The sequence below is a fragment of the Platichthys flesus genome, chromosome 5, assembly GCF_949316205.1.
Source record: "Platichthys flesus chromosome 5, fPlaFle2.1, whole genome shotgun sequence".
NCBI classification, from domain to species: domain Eukaryota; kingdom Metazoa; phylum Chordata; class Actinopteri; order Pleuronectiformes; family Pleuronectidae; genus Platichthys; species Platichthys flesus.
Genome location: NC_084949.1, coordinates 21,643,677 through 21,660,520, shown reverse-complemented (window position 1 = coordinate 21,660,520; position 16,844 = coordinate 21,643,677). Strand labels below are relative to the sequence as shown.

General features: G+C 43.7%; 1 protein-coding gene across 1 annotated transcript in view; it reads right to left on the bottom strand.

Moving 5' to 3' along the window:
- Window positions 1-13,487, bottom strand: part of fhip1aa (FHF complex subunit HOOK interacting protein 1Aa) — a 29,607-nt gene extending 16,120 nt beyond the window's left edge. Inside the window, exons 1-3 of the mRNA XM_062387743.1 lie at window positions 13,248-13,487; window positions 3,313-3,373; window positions 529-758 (exon numbers count right to left, since the gene is read on the bottom strand). Of these exons, the coding sequence (XP_062243727.1) occupies window positions 529-636 (108 nt within the window). The 5' untranslated portion in view covers window positions 637-758; window positions 3,313-3,373; window positions 13,248-13,487. The remainder of the gene's footprint in view (window positions 1-528; window positions 759-3,312; window positions 3,374-13,247) is intronic.
- Between the last annotated feature and the right edge of the window lie 3,357 nt (window positions 13,488-16,844).

The following is a 16,844-nucleotide window of genomic DNA, read 5'->3' as shown; positions in this document are numbered from 1 at the left end:
GAGAAATATGCTTATTCACTTGTTGATTCTGACATTAACACTATTTTCATATTTATGCATGACATATTGAGTTTGAGAAAGGAGGAAATTAGCTCAGCTAAAAGAAATGTGCAAAAATGACAATTTGTGGATTGACTTGGAGTTGCACGCTGAAACTGTTTTCAAAGTCTGGCGCTCAGTAGAACACATACCTCCACCAAGGCCCAACAGGCCCCGTAAATCAGTCAAGCTGCACCAAATAGCACACACTCATATTTTTGAGTCCCCTTAATATGCCTGATATGTTTCCATCAAGATGCATGAGGTATTCCCTGGGAAATTGTCCTATCTGCAGAAAAATGGGTTATTTCCTGACCCTGCAGCCTCATGTTTATGTGTATTCTTGTTCACAATCTCCTGGGTGTATATGTAATTAAAAAGATCGTTAAAGATACAGCACATAACTCCCTCTATAGGTACAAATTGTAATTCTAATATTTACTTTTTCAAGCTGACCCTTTAAGACTCAATTCAGTTCTGTGCATTTACCTGAGCCCAGTGGTTCTTGAAAACAATCATGCAGGTCTCTGGATCCACTCCCTTCAACACCAGAGACTGCCCGTCTCGGCTTCCATTGGCAACCATGGAGGCCATCATGGTGACCGGATCATTTGTGGGTTAAACCATGTCATAGGCGGGGGGAGGAGGAGGAGGAGGACGTTCCTGAATGCTCGCTGGGCGCAACCATAACCACCGAAGGAGGAATAATCACAGGGGACCTGAGGAGCCAGAAGAGAAGACATCATGACACACAGAACCATAACAAGTCGAATCTGAAAATAGCAGCTGTGAGATATCCATGTGGAGGTATCAGCGCAGCTCTCTCCCTCTCTGCCTCTCTGCCTCTCTCCGTCACTCCCTCTCTCCCTCTCTCCCTCTCTCCCTCTCTCCCTCTCTGCCTCTCTCCCTCTCTCCCTCTCTGCCTCTCCCCCTCTCTGCCTCTCTGCCTCTCTGCCTCTCTGCCTCTCTGCCTCTCTGCCTCTCTGCCTCTCTCCCTCACTCCCTCACTCCCTCTCTCCCTCTCTCCCTCTCTCCCTCTCTGCCTCTCTGCCTCTCTGCCTCTCTGCCTCTCTCCCTCTCTGCCTCTCTGCCTCTCTCCCTCTCCCTCTCCCTCTCTCCCTCTCCCTCTCCCTCTCTGCCTCTCTGCCTCTCTGCCTCTCTCCCTCTCTCCCTCTCTCCCTCTCTGCCTCTCTGCCTCTCTGCCTCTCTGCCTCTCTCCCTCTCTCCCTCTCTCCCTCTCTGCCTCTCTGCCTCACTCCCTCACTCCCTCACTCCCTCACTCCCTCTCTCTCTCCCTCACTCCCTCTCTCCCTCTCTCCCTCTCTGCCTCTCTGCCTCTCTGCCTCTCTGCCTCTCTCCCTCTCTGCCTCTCTCCCTCTCTGCCTCTCTGCCTCTCTGCCTCTCTGCCTCTCTCCCTCTCTCCCTCTCTCCCTCTCTCCCTCTCCATGGCCAGACAGCAGCTATGACAGGCATGCAGGAAGGAGAACAATAACAGAAGTCAGGTGACTCAGATGAGACGCCTCTGGCTCGACTGCGGCTCAGAGAGTCGCCTGCTGCACTCTGGACTTCGGACCGAGCCATCGAATGAGTTTTTCGTAATATCTCAGAAGCCCGGAGGATATTCCTGCAGGCCCCCCCGACGTCCCTCTCATTACACAGACATCACCTCTGACATCAGAAGGCGAACAGAGACAGGCTGTGAACTTCCCAGGCTGAAGCTTTATAGTTTGGTGTTCTCAGGCTTTTGGTTTGTTCAAAAGTTCCTTCACCAAACGCATTTGGTAGCCAGACGAAATCTGCACTGTACACTTTGCTTGTTTTGATGAAAAAAAAAAATTATATTTATTATTTCAGATGAAAATAGCCCGTGGGCAGCTTCAGAGATCAGTTCCAACACTCACATCAGCACCATGGAAATCTGAGGGATGCCAACTTCTTCCCTGCAGAGAGAAACTAAGTTGTTGTTTCCCTTGGAGAGGACATGAGTGGAAAGAGGTTTTATTTGGAGAAACGACATCATCTCGTGTTGATACGAGATGATGTGGAGCTGAAACTGAAAATCCAGCTCTCGGCTATAACATGTCTCGGAGCACACGCCTGCTCGTCAGGAAGAAGGACGACAGGATGGGACTTGTCTCTGCTTGCAAACAGTGGATATTAGTGATGAGTATCACTACAGTTTGAAATGAATAGTGTATCTGGAAATAACATGAGACTGTATCAATTTCACAAAAACTCAGAATAAGAGTGTAAAGTCGTGCTAACTTCTTGTTTGTTTAACTGGATTAATTCAGATCAGACTTTACTTTTTAATAATTAGTGACGAATTAATACAAAAATCGTTTTATTTGTTGGATAGTTCAAGTGTCTGAGACTCGACTGGCATGCTCACAGCTTTTACTTATTTTGTTTCTATATAAGGATCCTCATTTACACCAGCATAAGAATGAGCTATTCCTCCGGTGCGCCCCCCCCACACACACAGTCAGACACACAACATAAACATAAACAAACACAGTCACATTATGTCCCAATCCAACTTTAAAAAAATAACTGAATACTCTGTGCTAGTGACATGAGTTTGTGTGATTCCTCTTCATGAATCTCTGTATGAAACTTCTTGGCAGTGTCATACTGGAGATATTTTGCTAAAAAGAAAAAGATTGTCCGCTTCATGTTGTTGCTTAATGAAATCTTTAGTCAGGAGGTTTCATCCTCTGGAGACAATGAATGTCTCAACTAAATCGTATGGCAATCCTTCCTGTAGTTATTCCAGTCTGGACCAAAGTGGTGATCACACCAGAGTCATTGAGCCAAAACAAACTTCCCAGTAACCCACAGTGGAGTTAAACAATGACAATTCAAAGTCTGTGTCACTAACAACACATCATGACAAAGTTAAACAGTCAGGATACGGTGGTAGTCATTCTGCCACCAGGGGATAAACCGTAGAACAAACAGCTGCTGCATGCCACACAACCAGATTAAAAACTTGTAGACCCTGCCCCTAAAACCGCCTCCTGACCAATCACAGCCCACCCCTCTTCTTCAAACTTCACTCTGTGTTAGTTGGGGATGTTGCTGTGGTGCCGGGGCAGAGCTCTGGCAGAACGAGGCACCGAGTCGAACTCTCACCATCTGCTTTCACTTACAGCCGAGAGTAGCGGCCGGTTGGATTCTTCAGATGGAATGTAAGAGCAGCGTGGAGAGTGTGTCCAACTGTGTGTGAGTGTGTGTGTGTGTGTGAGAGAGTGTGTGTGATTGGATTCTTACCTCCTCTGAACCATCTTAAACTGGGACGGATCTCTAAGCGGGTGAAGACCTCATTCTTGTCCTGTTGTAATTCAAAAGGAGATATGAAGACATGTCAGGAGGCAGCCGGGGAGCGAGTGTCCGTGTGAGAGGCGAGGCATGGTGGGAAGTGACTGGACATGAGTAAGCTGTTCCGAACGCCACTTGGATGGAGCCTGAGCGGAGGAGGGAGCGAGGGAGGAGGAAGCAGGAGGAGGGAGGGGGCAGCAGGGGAAAAGTAGGGTGAGTACAAGTCTACAGAGAAGGAGGTGGGAGGGAAAAGGACAGCAGCAGACTGCACATGCATGAAAAACCAGTCGCATGTCAGCTGCAGGAATCCAACATCAACATCACATCCTCATGATGCCGGCTCCCCAGGAGAATAACACTATTGTCCCTTCCAATTAGTGCTGAGACGCCATTGGCGCCCGACTCAGCTGCGAGAGGCCCCGCTCCTCGCCAGCCACTGCCCACTGCTCCGGTGTAAAAACAGAGAGATCGTGGGAATCGGTCACACAACGCCGCTGGCTCGAAACGCTCAGAGACCGGCTTTTTAAAATGTACCATGAATTAAATTCTAAAAAAAGTCAGATTCTTGTAGAAGACGCGAGCGTGATGTTGTCGTGTAAACAGAGCGGGGCGAGACAGATGGAGGGAGTGGATGTGCGTGGGTGAGTGTTCTACAGAGGAGTCATCAAACACGTGCTATCTTTCCCTTTGCAGTGCGATATACTGTAGAAGCCACCAATTGAGTTGTATCAAGCAAACATTATATTTATTTGAGACATTTTTTAATAAACCACTTCAGGGTAACACTGCATGTGGACAGCAGGAGCTCAGAACTTCTTATTAACAAACCGCTGCAACCGACAGAGATAGACCCCACTGCTCCAAAGCTTGACTATTCTGATATAAGAAACGATCAGCTGCTCTCAGACAACAATACACCTTCCCTCAAATATGCCTCATTCGGGGCAGTATAGTTTGCCCTTAGACAACCAGCCAATCAGGGTCAAGACTTCGGATTAAAGAACCGATTAAACCACAACTGAAAGGGCCAGCATCTGATAATACAGCTCATCCTGTGAAGACCTGGTGATGAAAGTCGTGACCCACATTGTGTTCTCCTCTGTATGTGCTGTCATGATGTGTCACACCCAGTATGTGAGCCAACCCCTTACCCAGAAGACACTGCTCCACTCGCCCAAAATAACCTGAATAGAGCCAGAGAGGAAAGTCAAAATATAGGTCGCAGAAAATCCGTCTTTTGAGCGAAGCCAAGTTGCTTCTGAAGTCGTTTCTTGTCATTTGGAGGTTTACAGGAGAAAAGAGTTTCATGTGTGCGTGCCTGGATTATCCTTATTTGCTCACTTCCAATTATCCAATTACGGTAATTTGATAATTACACATATTTGTTGTCTCCCCATCTCGAGACAGAGACACAATCAACAGAGCAGAGGAAACCAGATAGAGGATTTTCCTCAGTGAATAAACAGTTTGCCTCAAAGGTTTTTATTAAGATTATTTGAAATAGATCTAACTTAATGTTTATCTTGGAGGTTGCAGTTTAAATTACATTTATTCCTGTGCTATTCTAATGTAAGGGCACTTGTAAGGGCACTGCCCAGCAAACACTCTGCAGCCCACCTCCCGTGGGACAACACTGTGCCTGCCACGGCTTCTGAAGCACTCCTCAGCCAAACCCCACTGGCTGGCAAGATGCATGTTTGGAGAACTTGAGCTGTTTCCTAAGGACGACCATGATTTGCCAGCCGGCAGCCACTGTGGTGTCTGTGGCCTCCTCTGCTTCACAAACATAAGGTTCTTTTTTTCAAAGGGGGGTTGATTGAATTAAACAAAGAATGAAGCAACTGGGATATGGGAAAATAAATGTACCTGTCAAATACTTTGCATCCAGTTATTTATTTTCAAATCGATGTTAAAATTGGCTGCTATTCATTTTTAACTACATATGTATTCATATTTCATTCATATTTTTCTATCAATAAATCCCATTGCCCATTACAATTATTTATTATTTATTCATACAATAATAATAGCGTCACTCCAAATTAAGCATTTTCTTTAATGGCAAAATGAATTCAGTAAATGTTTGGCTCATCTTTATAAATAAGTAATTAGATAATATCCTGGAACTGTTACAATTAATTATCTGCTGAAATTGAAAATGCTAATTCCGGATTTGTCAAAATATTTATGACTATTATGCAATAGGAGATTTCCCTAATTCTATTCAGTGGGAATGGTTTCAGTCGTGAGGTTATGTAATAACATGCTCTCGTCTCCTCACTCCCAAGGTAAACATCAGGACAAAACGACAACACAAGCCTTTGTGTGTGTTTCTCTTTACTTCAGAAGAATTCAGGTCCAGGAGCAAACAGGGTCTGTAACTGAGAAAAAGGAATGTTTGCCTTTTGGGAGACCCATCCTTGTTTTTCTGAACTGGTTTCTTGTATTGTCAGCTTTCTGTCATCCACAGGTTTTTCTTACACACAGGCGTGGTCCGGGCAAAGAGCCCCGAGGAGGGACACACCCTTCACTCAGACTACAGATCATCTTTCTTGCCTAACAGGAGTTTTGAACCAGACGTTCACAGGCACATGTGATGAAAAACACATTTCAGAACAGCCAGTCGTTCAAATCTGTCTCAGAAGAAGCATTAGGTCCATTCACTCTGAGGGCGATGCTCACACAGGAGAACTGTACAGTCGCCTGGTGGAAGCAATGGTAACCATGTGAACAGCAGGCCCATTGAAGTGACACCAGCTGCTGACATATTCAGTGCAACAGGTGAAGTCATTGAGGAGCCAGATAGTGTTGGCTGTGACTATTTAAAGCCTTTATCCAACAACACAGCAGGAAGGGAAAAAGCCACCTATTTTCTTATCTACATCTATTATTCCCATCGGCAGGGCAGAGACCACAGTGTCAGATCAGTCATCATCAGGAGGGACTCAAACTGAACTCATGTTCAAAACTGTGACATGGACATGACATGTGTTTTTTTAATTCTGAATATTTACCGCAAAAATATCTCAAACATTAAGTCATTAAGAAAATAAATTAAAAGATATAATTCACCCAAATGATTTACATTTTTCATTTATTTTGACTTTAATCATCGTCAGTTCCTTCATCATTTTCTAGAATTTGGGGTTTTTAGGTTCTCTGGTCAATTTGTTTTTGAGCAAAATTTATTTCTAATTCTTGATTTATTCCAAAAATTATCAGAAGCTTAGATAAACCTGGAATAACCGTATTTTGCCAATTGGGGGCAGTTGAATCAAGTTGTGAAGATGTAAATATTAGGTTTTAAGCTAATATGACTAGTTAGCAAATGGTAGGTCACTTCCTGACCCAGGAAACACTGAGACATTGGAATTAATTATTGACTATTCAATTATTATTTACAATCACACTTTTACTGTCACGGCCTTTTGGCTCTGGTTTTGGTTTCACCAATCTGCTGTGGGAAATAAAAAAAGTTTTATGCTTAGAACAGCTGCTTGCGAAACTATGAGAGCTCAGAGAGTGAATCAAAAAAAGAATGTGATCATGATTAATAATAACCTGAAAGTATTATAAGCTACACACTATGTGTCCCTCCCCATGGTTAGAAAGCCAGATGGCTACAGCTCTAGTTGCTGGTTAATCTTTGTCCACTTACTGCTCTTCCTCCTTTCTACTCGTCTTTCAGGTAACACAAACACTGCAAACACAACACGTCTGCCACCATTTCCATACAGTCTCTGATCTACACAGCACACAGCTATGCTAACAATGCCTAACCAGCTGAGAACATGCAGGAAGGGAGAAGCGTGAACGAGAAGGCATGTGTCTCGGTCCGAGATCCCTGTGCTGGTTTCCACCTTCAAGAGGCCGTCATGGACTCTGAAGGACGCAGCTAGCACCACCAGCCCGACAGGTGCTGAATAACGACTGGGACCAGCTTGTGAGATAAGGCTGTGATTGTGTAAGCAGATAGTGTTGCTCCATGCTGCACGGCTGTGGATTTTCACATGAAGGCTAACAGGGTGTGGGCTGTTGTGCTCAGCTGGTAACTGGTTCCAGAAACAGGCTGCTCCCACCATGTTGCTCAGCGATCACGAGAAGAGGCTCATTATCATGGAGACACACAGAACCGGGGGGGGGGGCAAGGGGGGGTTGCAGGTCAACTACAGACTTGCAATGGAGCCGCAGCAGCTGTATATCAACATGTTGATCAGTACTCATGAGCCCTCGGCCTTCATCTTGATATCAAATACACACCTGTCAAATTCCGTGGCCGTGTCCTGCACTTTGGTTTGTATCTGCCCACAGACACAGAGACTTGAAACACAACTCAAACACACACACACAATGTGACAACACTACCAGTAACCTCATTAGGGCCTGGTAATAAACCCAGCTGCACCAGAGACCTTGAGAGGAAAGATAAACCTTTATTAAACCACTGAGGGCTTTATAGAGTAGATACAGGCCACACATGCAAAGGACACTAGAGCCCTTATCCTCGTTCATTGTTAAGATCGAAGTTGTGCAGCTAACTCCAAATGTTTCAGATCTCTAGGAAGAGTTCAGTCTCCAGTGAAGAGCTTCACCCTCCAGACAGGAGCCGAGAAGACGGCTTCATGCAAGTCTGACATAATTCTCCACCGTATGCACGAGTCAGTGCATTAACAGTAGACGTATGTTGTGTATTGATTTTCCTTCACCACTTCCTAGGGAGTAACCCACGAGTCCCATGTGCTGATCACACAAACAACTGACAACAATGTATTTGCCTAAAGAGTCCAAAGCCCTATTGGTGCACCTATGAGCTAAATGCTAACATGCACATGCTACCAGGCTCACTGTGCATTTTAATGTGGAATATTTTCTATATTCATCACATTTCAACTTCAAAACACTTCCTGATTAGCAATAATGAGGTGAAAGGAAATGTGAATACATTTTCTGGGTGTTTGGACAGAAACCCAAGCTTTACTTTGAAATCAAACATTAGTCAAATGGAAACTTCAATTCATCCTGAGGGGGAAATTCATGTTTCAACCAAATTTAATTAATTCATCCAATAAATTTTTAGACATGTCATTTTATCTCGCACCCCACTAGAGGAAAAGTTAATCCACCACTAATATAATAAGCATTCATCCTCTGGGGACAAGGATATATATGTATATGTCATAAGCCCCGCCTCCTGCATGTGAGCAGATGGGACATGGACAAAACTAAAAAAACTCAAAGTACACACGTCAAATAACTACTTTTCAAAGACGGGTTTTGAGTGCCTACTGAGCCAAAGAGCCTAGAGCAACATCACAACTAGGTATTGATGTATTAGAATCAGCCTTTTAAAAAAAACACTATCAGTGATATGTGTGTATCATTGTAATGGTAACTCTATGGGTCATTACCAGTCATTGTCACTGAACACATGACCTCTGCCACCTCGGGGGCAGATACTCTCTGCTCCCTCCTGAAACTCCTCACTACACAGGTCTCTTTCTCTCGTGTTTTCCTCTGACCCACACAGGCAAACATACCACATTGTATGTACACAATGTGGGTGGGTGACATCAGCCCTGCTTTCATGTCGGTATGACGAGACTGCGACCAGCACAGCAGGCTTCCACAATGGGCTTCACTGTCAGTGATAAGGTCGTGGTTAGCGTGGGTTAGATATCTCTTCTCCGCTCCTGCTGCTTCCTCTGCAGCTCGTTTGCATCGCCGGCTGATAAAGAAAGAAAAAAAGCCATGTTTGCATATGGAACGGGGGGGGGGAGAGATACGGGCTCGTCAGTGAAGTTTGTCTCAGATGTTTGTCGGAGAGACGAGCTGCTGCACTGCACTTGTGTAATTAGCCAAGAGGATGAGACGACTCAAGACCAAGAGTTTTTGGTTTTAAAGGCAAAAGAGCACAGACTGAAAATACCTCCTGGGCTCGTCTGTGTCAAATATTTGCTTGGGTGTGGACACGTCTGTTTTAACTCCTTTTAAAATTAACATTTCTCTGCATTTAAAACAATATCGCTCGAGGACAGGAACGTGTTTATACTCCAGCCTTCATGTGACCGCACATTTCTCCTGTTTGAGTTTCATCCTCATGAGTTTTAGGCCATAACAACACACAAACTCATATATATACACACACTTCTTCACCTGCATGATACTTATTCCACTTCATGTCTACTTTTCTATGAAAAGCTGAAAGGCTCCGTTGACATTGTGCCTTCACTCCACTTCATCCTTACACAACAGAAGTGGTTTAACCAGATTTAGCTTCAATCTCTTCCTATTTTCACAACACGTTCAAGTGGAAGGCCAGTGTTCTGCAACACATAAGTGTCTGCGTGTTTGTTTGTTTTTTCCTAATCAAGAGAGCCTTTTCATTGTTTATTTTCTATTTGACATTATATATTTACACATATTCTCAACAGTTTTCAGCTTTCTAGATCTTTTTAGGTTGAAATACAGCCGAAATATTTTAATAAGAAATCCACGTTCCATATTTTTGCAGTATATAGAGTAAAAACTAAATGTTATTGTAGAAATACTTTCAACATCGTGGGAAATATGTGTATTCCCTTCTTCCCGGGAGTTAGATAAGAAGATTAATGCCACCTCTAATCCAAAAGAGTGGTTGAATTAAAAAGGCGGTGCTTTACTCTGTGCTGAGACGCTGCCGATGACTGTTGCCACGTAGCTTTCATGTTGCCTGTTAACTCCCGGAGTCGGCGTCAGGACGCGAGCGGCAAGGGCCGGGCTAATCCCAAACACGGGACAGAGCTGAGCTGGCTGGGAGCAGGTTAACACACAAAAACACTGGGAGCAGGTTAACACATACAAACACTGGGAGCAGGTTAACACATACAAACACTGGGAGCATGTTAACACACACAAACACAAACAGCAGCTGGGCTAGTGACTACAACAACTATTCTGCTTCAATCTCCCTCAATTTACCCACAGTTTGTTTTTACTGAGTTACAAAGTCACTGTTCCTCCTGCTTTAAAATCAATTAAATACCATTTATCAACTGACTTTTGCTGAAGTCTCCAAATGTTCTTAAAAGCAAATCAAAGACACGATTCTAAATCTCTCAGCAACGCAACAGGGAAAAGGTGAAACTGGTCTGATTCCAATCACAAACTCTTTGACCTGAGCCAATACATCACATTAGTATGATCATTCTTCACAGCCTGCTGGACCTCAAGGAGATGCCGTGCGTGGATGTCCCGGTTGTGATTCTCGACAAACAGACGCTTCACTGATCAGCCACACATTCATCTCATTCCTCAGGTACTGCTCGTGAAGCCTCGTGAAAATTCAAACCTGCTCGCTGCATTTTTCAAGCTACATATATGTTTAGGAACGCTGATATGGAAAAAGTTGGAGAGACAGCTGCGATTTACATCTTTGTTTGGGGGGAACAGATTGAGGCACAGCAGCCGCAGCATGTCGGCAATTATAAACAACAGGAGTGAGACCGTGTGAATCTACACCACCACGACATCTGGGATTTCTCTATAAATCACTCTGGAACAAGTGGAGATTAATGGATTGGGTGACATCATGCATGTTTTCCCGTTTTCTTTCTCCCGCTGCTTATGGCAGAATCAGAATCAGAACTATTTTTATTGCCACGTATATTTGCATATATTGGAAATTGCCATGGGTGGTAAAAATAACTCAACTTTTTAAAGGAACAACTCAAGCCTCAGCCAATCGAATCGTGTTTAAGGAATTAACCATGTGCGGCACGAGCACCTCGCCAATAAACGTAAGGTATAAAAACTGACGCAGATCACAAAGAGCTGTGATTGGTCCGCTTGGCAGTGTCTGGCAAACTCGCCGCCATTTTTTAATTGATTTGAAGGGAACACAACTTGTCTCTCTTTTATTCACTGCCGTTCTTTGATGAAAAAGTAATTACTCTTCAACATCCATCAGCTCCAACTCCAAGTAACACTCGCCATTGTTGTGAAGTAAACAGAGACGCCAGAGACCCCCCCGTGCGTAGGCTACCTGCGTTCCTACAGTGTAGCTTTGACGCAGAAGCACCAATCACAGCAGGGGGTCTGAGGAGGAGATGGACAACATGACATCTCCCCAAAAGTGAAAACAAAACATCTCCAACATTTACATTCCTCCAACATCTTAAAGAGGCAAATATAAAGTGCTTGAGTGAGAAAATAATCAATAATAAACGGTCTGTCAACAATGAATATAAATTTTAGTTTGAGCCCTAAACAAATAATCGACAACAGTTAACTCCACTTTTCAAACACCCAGCTAACTTGTACAAACAGACTTTAGGAGCAAACAAACAAACGAAGTGTGTGTGGGGGGGGGGGTAACATGCCCCGGAGCAGCAGAGTGATAAATCCCACTGAGGATGAAATTACTCAACAGACTTTTTCTTCCACAGAGAAATAAACACAAACACAAAAAGTTTCAGCCATTTGTGTTGTGTATCTTCTCTTAGCTGGAAGAGAAAAGCTGAGTGTGCATCAGGTGACCGACATTGATTTGGACACATGAACACGCACAAGATGGCCGGGTCATGAAATGTTAATGTGTGCCGGTAACTCGGCACCCCCTCTACATTATAGATATCTGAGGTCACGCTCACAGGTGAGATGCCCCTCAGGCTCTTCTCCATGTGAGAGTGTACAACAACAGCACATAGACACAACACTACTCATCTCCTGTGTGAGTCGTTACTTTTCATCCGCACCCTGTTTGCTTTTTAGATATTGTTTATTACTTAAGGCCCTGCATGGCCTACATGGCCTTCTGATTAGACATTAGACGTCCTGATCCCTCATGAACCTTTGCACATCTTGAGACGTCTCATTACTGCTCCAGACAACAGGTCGAGATCTAACAGGAGACAGAGCGTCAGGGCCCCCGGACGAGGAAATGATGGAATTAAGATGAGGAAATGAATCACGCTTGTTGTTGTTTTTAATAACAGAATAATTAATTATGTAACTAATTGGTTTGAGTCTACAAAATTGGATGATTGTACTTTTTGCAAATTCAAAAATGCCAATTAGACCTGATTGGCTCCAATAGAAGTGACTCAAAAAGTACTTGTATCAATAAGCCTTCTCTGATTTTGCTTGAGTTGTTTGTTTGTTTGTTAGTTCTGATGATTTTATTCACACTGGTTTATGATTGAGGTATCTTACCTCCAAACATTAAAAAGCTTTTCCTGATTATATCTGGGTCACAGTTTCCAGGCTTTGTTTTGAAAAGTGCTATATACATACAGTTTATTAATACTATCATTATTATTAGTAGTAGTAGTAGTATTTGTTGTATTATGCGGCAGGTTATTGTACATAAGTCATTATCTACTGTTCATATTATTTTTCATATTTCTACTTGTATTAACACACCACAGTACATTCCTTGTGTGTGCGCACCTTCTTGTAATTAACTGGCTACAGTCACTGGATTGTGAACTATGACACAATGACTGGAGCCGGGGTGGGTCCACTCTGTGTCTATAATGAGAACACAACACTGAAGAGTGGAAACACAACAGAAAAGACACTAACTTTGACAATCACGTATAGAACACTAGCACAGTAATGTCCCCGGGAGCCTGTGGGTGAACCCAGCCGAGAACAGAGCCTGTCCCCGGGGGTCAGAGACAGAGAAGAGACACCGGAGAAACCCAAGTCCTCCAGCCAGCCGCACATGTCAATCACAGTGTCGTCCAAGTGTCAGAGAGAAAACAACACAACAAGGCGCACACACGTGGTCCAACAGCACCACACACTCACACAAAACAGTCGTGTTGTGAGTCAACACAAGAGTAAGAACCACAAGTGTGTGCACAGAAGCAGAATTTGTGTTTCGGACTCGTTTCCTTCTTTCTTACCGTCGCGCTCGCGAGGATCCTCCGGCTGGATGTTGGCTTTGACGCACGGAGCAAAGCGCACAACCGCAGATTCCCAACACACTCACACACACAGACACTCACACAAACACACACTCAGTCTGTCCTCACACAGATTAGAGAAGCGGGTCGATCCTCATCACAGCTCCACAATGTCCCCACTTTGGTTACAGTACACGGAGGAGTTATATCTGAAGCTACTTAACCTGGAGCGCGCACACACACACACACATGAAGGTGAAGCCACTGATCCTCATCTGAAGCTCCTCCCACTGAGCTGCTGCTCCAGGCCACATCCACAGGAGGAGGGTTCTCATGTCTCATTACTCTCAAACTCAAAAACATAAATCTTCACACAGATGATGTGAGAGGTGTCCAGATGAATCACTGTAAATGGGTTTAAACTGGTTTATTATGGTAAGTTAGGGTCAATAATAACAAATTGGATTAGGTTTGTGTTTTATTGAGTCAATCATGTGTTTTTTTGTATGTGTCAACATTTGTAGGACAAAGAATTACAGAAGTTGTATTCATGATTTGATTCAGACACTTATAAGAGAAGACATGAGATATAATAAAGCTAATATTTGACAAAGATCTCTATGTGATCTGTTTGGACTGAGACACAAGGACACATGATTTGGCCAATGATACAGAAATGAAGAGACTCTCTTCCAAAATTTGCTTCATCTTGACATGAATTCATGTTTTAAAGCTACAGAGTATATTAAGTATTTAAAAAGGACACTTTCCCCCACTTCAGTTGAGCCTTTCTGGGCCTCAATCCTCCCAGCTCCACTGCCCACGTCCCATCTGAGATCATCTCTGTGGTTTCCAGCATGAAATCATGCTTCAACAAGAACCAGCATTTATACTGGATTGAAGGATGTTAGGTTTTTTCCAAGTCACAGTTTGAACGTTGAAGTTAGAATCAAACTTATCTGAAATAATTAATAAAAAAAAAACAGATTACTGTAGGATGATTATTGAGTTTTCTTCATACAAGTCGTATTTCACTATATAAGACTTTGATATACATAAATATTTATTATTTCTAACTTGGTACAACCAAGCATATGAATATGCCCAGATCTGTGACGACATCTAGTGGAAAGAAAGACAAACTGCAACTTCCCACAACCATGCCTCCATCTCAAACGAGGAGTAAGTTGCTTAAAGTCAGTGTTGTGCAAGTTCACACCTCTCATGAACTAGTTCAAAGTTCAGTTCATACAAGTAAACATGAATAGTTCACGTTCATAGTTCACCATTTAAATTCTGAACTAGTTCATAGTTCAGTTCATTTCATAGTTTTAAGGTGGAAACTGAGAATGAAAAACCTTATCCATGACTACCCCTTGCCTTTACTGTCGGAATGTTTATCAGACAGTGTGTAAAAATCCCTCAGATAATAATAAGGTGCATCGGATCTCGGATGTAGTTGCTGAGTCTGCGTCTCTGCTTTCTCTTGCTATCTGTATATGAGACCGAGAGCTGTTGTGTTGCAGGTATGGCCTGCCCCTTTAAGGAACGTTGTAGTGTGTGACGTAGTGCACCTGGGCATTGTGGGAAAATACGCTAAAAGTGTGTGTATAACGAGAAGTGACGGACCACCTAGAGGGCATGCGAGTGTTGCTCCTGCTGTAGATCCGAGAAATGAAGTGGCCGCATTCCAAGTAAAGAAACATCTCCTCCTCCTTCTTCACGGAGCCGTCCGGACGGCTGGTTACCGGCCGACAGCGAGCCAAGATAACCAGTGACTGGTGACCGGCTCTTGGTACAGGCGACATAGGAGACGTGACACATGCAATGTAAAACAATACATTAACGTCACACCATCATCCTCTAACCCCGGGGGCGCTGTGAAAAGCGGTCCGCCTCCTTTCCTCGCCCATGTTAAATATTTTGGCTGTTCGCACTGGCAGCGTAGAGCCGGGAAGAACCAGGAAGCGCTGCGGCCACACACACAGGCACATTATCTCCTTGTGGGGGGGTGGCGGCTACAGGCTTGCGTAGGTCAGTCACCTGTGAAGACCAGCATCATTTACCCCTGAACCAGAGGAGAAATAATGATGATGAAATGTAATAAAAAAAAATTTAATATAAAAAAAGTTAATTAAACGAAATATATATATTTTTTAATTAAATTAAATGGGGGGGGAAAAAAAAAAAAAAAAAAAAAAAAAAACTGCGCGCGCACATTCTGCGCAGAAGTCCACTGCGCACATTCTGCGCAGAAGCCCATTGCGCACATTCTGCGCAGAAGGCCACTGCGCACATTCTGCGCAGAAGCCCATTGCGCAGATCCTGCGCAGAAGCCCACTGCGCACATTCTGCGCAGAAGGCCACTGCGCACATTCTGCGCAGAAGCCCACTGCGCACATTCTGCGCAGAAGCCCATTGCGCAGATCCTGCGCAGAAGCCCACTGCGCACATTCTGCGCAGAAGCCCATTGCGCACATTCTGCGCAGAAGCCCATTGCGCACATTCTGCGCAGAAGCCCACTGCGCAGATCCTGCGCAGAAGCCCACTGCGCACATTCTGCGCAGAAGCCCATTGCGCACATTCTGCGCAGAAGCCCATTGCGCAGGTCCTGCGCAGAAGCCCATTGCGCAGGTCCTGCGCAGAAGCCTACTGCGCAGATTCTGCGCGCGCAGTTTCTTTTTTTTTTTTTTTTTTTTTTTTATTAAATTTTTCCCTGTTTTTATATTTAATTAACTTAAATTAACATAGTGTAAGCTATTTAGCAATTTATAGGATCGCCTGCCAATATTAAGAGTCAAACATTTGCCAGTTTGAAAATGGGAAGGGTTGGGATTCGTACCCGGGTCTCTCGTTTCTGAGACCACCCGCTTTACCGACTAGGCCACTTCAGCTGATGAATCTCGCATTGAACTAAGCACGATAAAAGCATATCGTGTGTGTGTGTCGGTGTCATTTTATGCTTCTTTTGATAAACACTTCAGAGAGATATATTTTCTACTTTACTACATATATTTGACAGCCTTACTTAAAAGTTACTTTTGAGAGAAGATTGGAGATTCATTCACTATACGGCTCAACAGATCTCTGATCAATAAATATAAATATCTTAACAACTTCAACATGAAGAAAAAACAATAGCTGTCAAAACAAATCTGAAAATGACTATAAATATAATGATTTAAACCACACATGTTTTATACATTTTGATTCTTACATGTTTGCTCTAATGTGATCTTCACATTGTTTATAACTGTCCCATTTGATTTCCTTCAATTCTTAATGTTCAACTTGTAAATCAATAAAATGATAATATATTGATATATATATATATATATATAATAATGTAAATTGATGGGTAACTAAGTTTTTCTAAAGCACTCAAACCTCCATAACAAACCCAAACTAATGAAGAAAATGTTGAGAAACTTAAAAAAACTTTGCTATGGTGGTGTGTGTATGTGTTTGTGTGTGTGTGAGGCGAGGGGGGGGGGGTGTTGCGAGTGGCACCACCCACCCAGTGCAGGGCAGACCAGGGACGCTGCTGCTGTGGGCAGGACGCTCTGAAACTCCCAGTGCTCAGTGGACAGCGGCCGC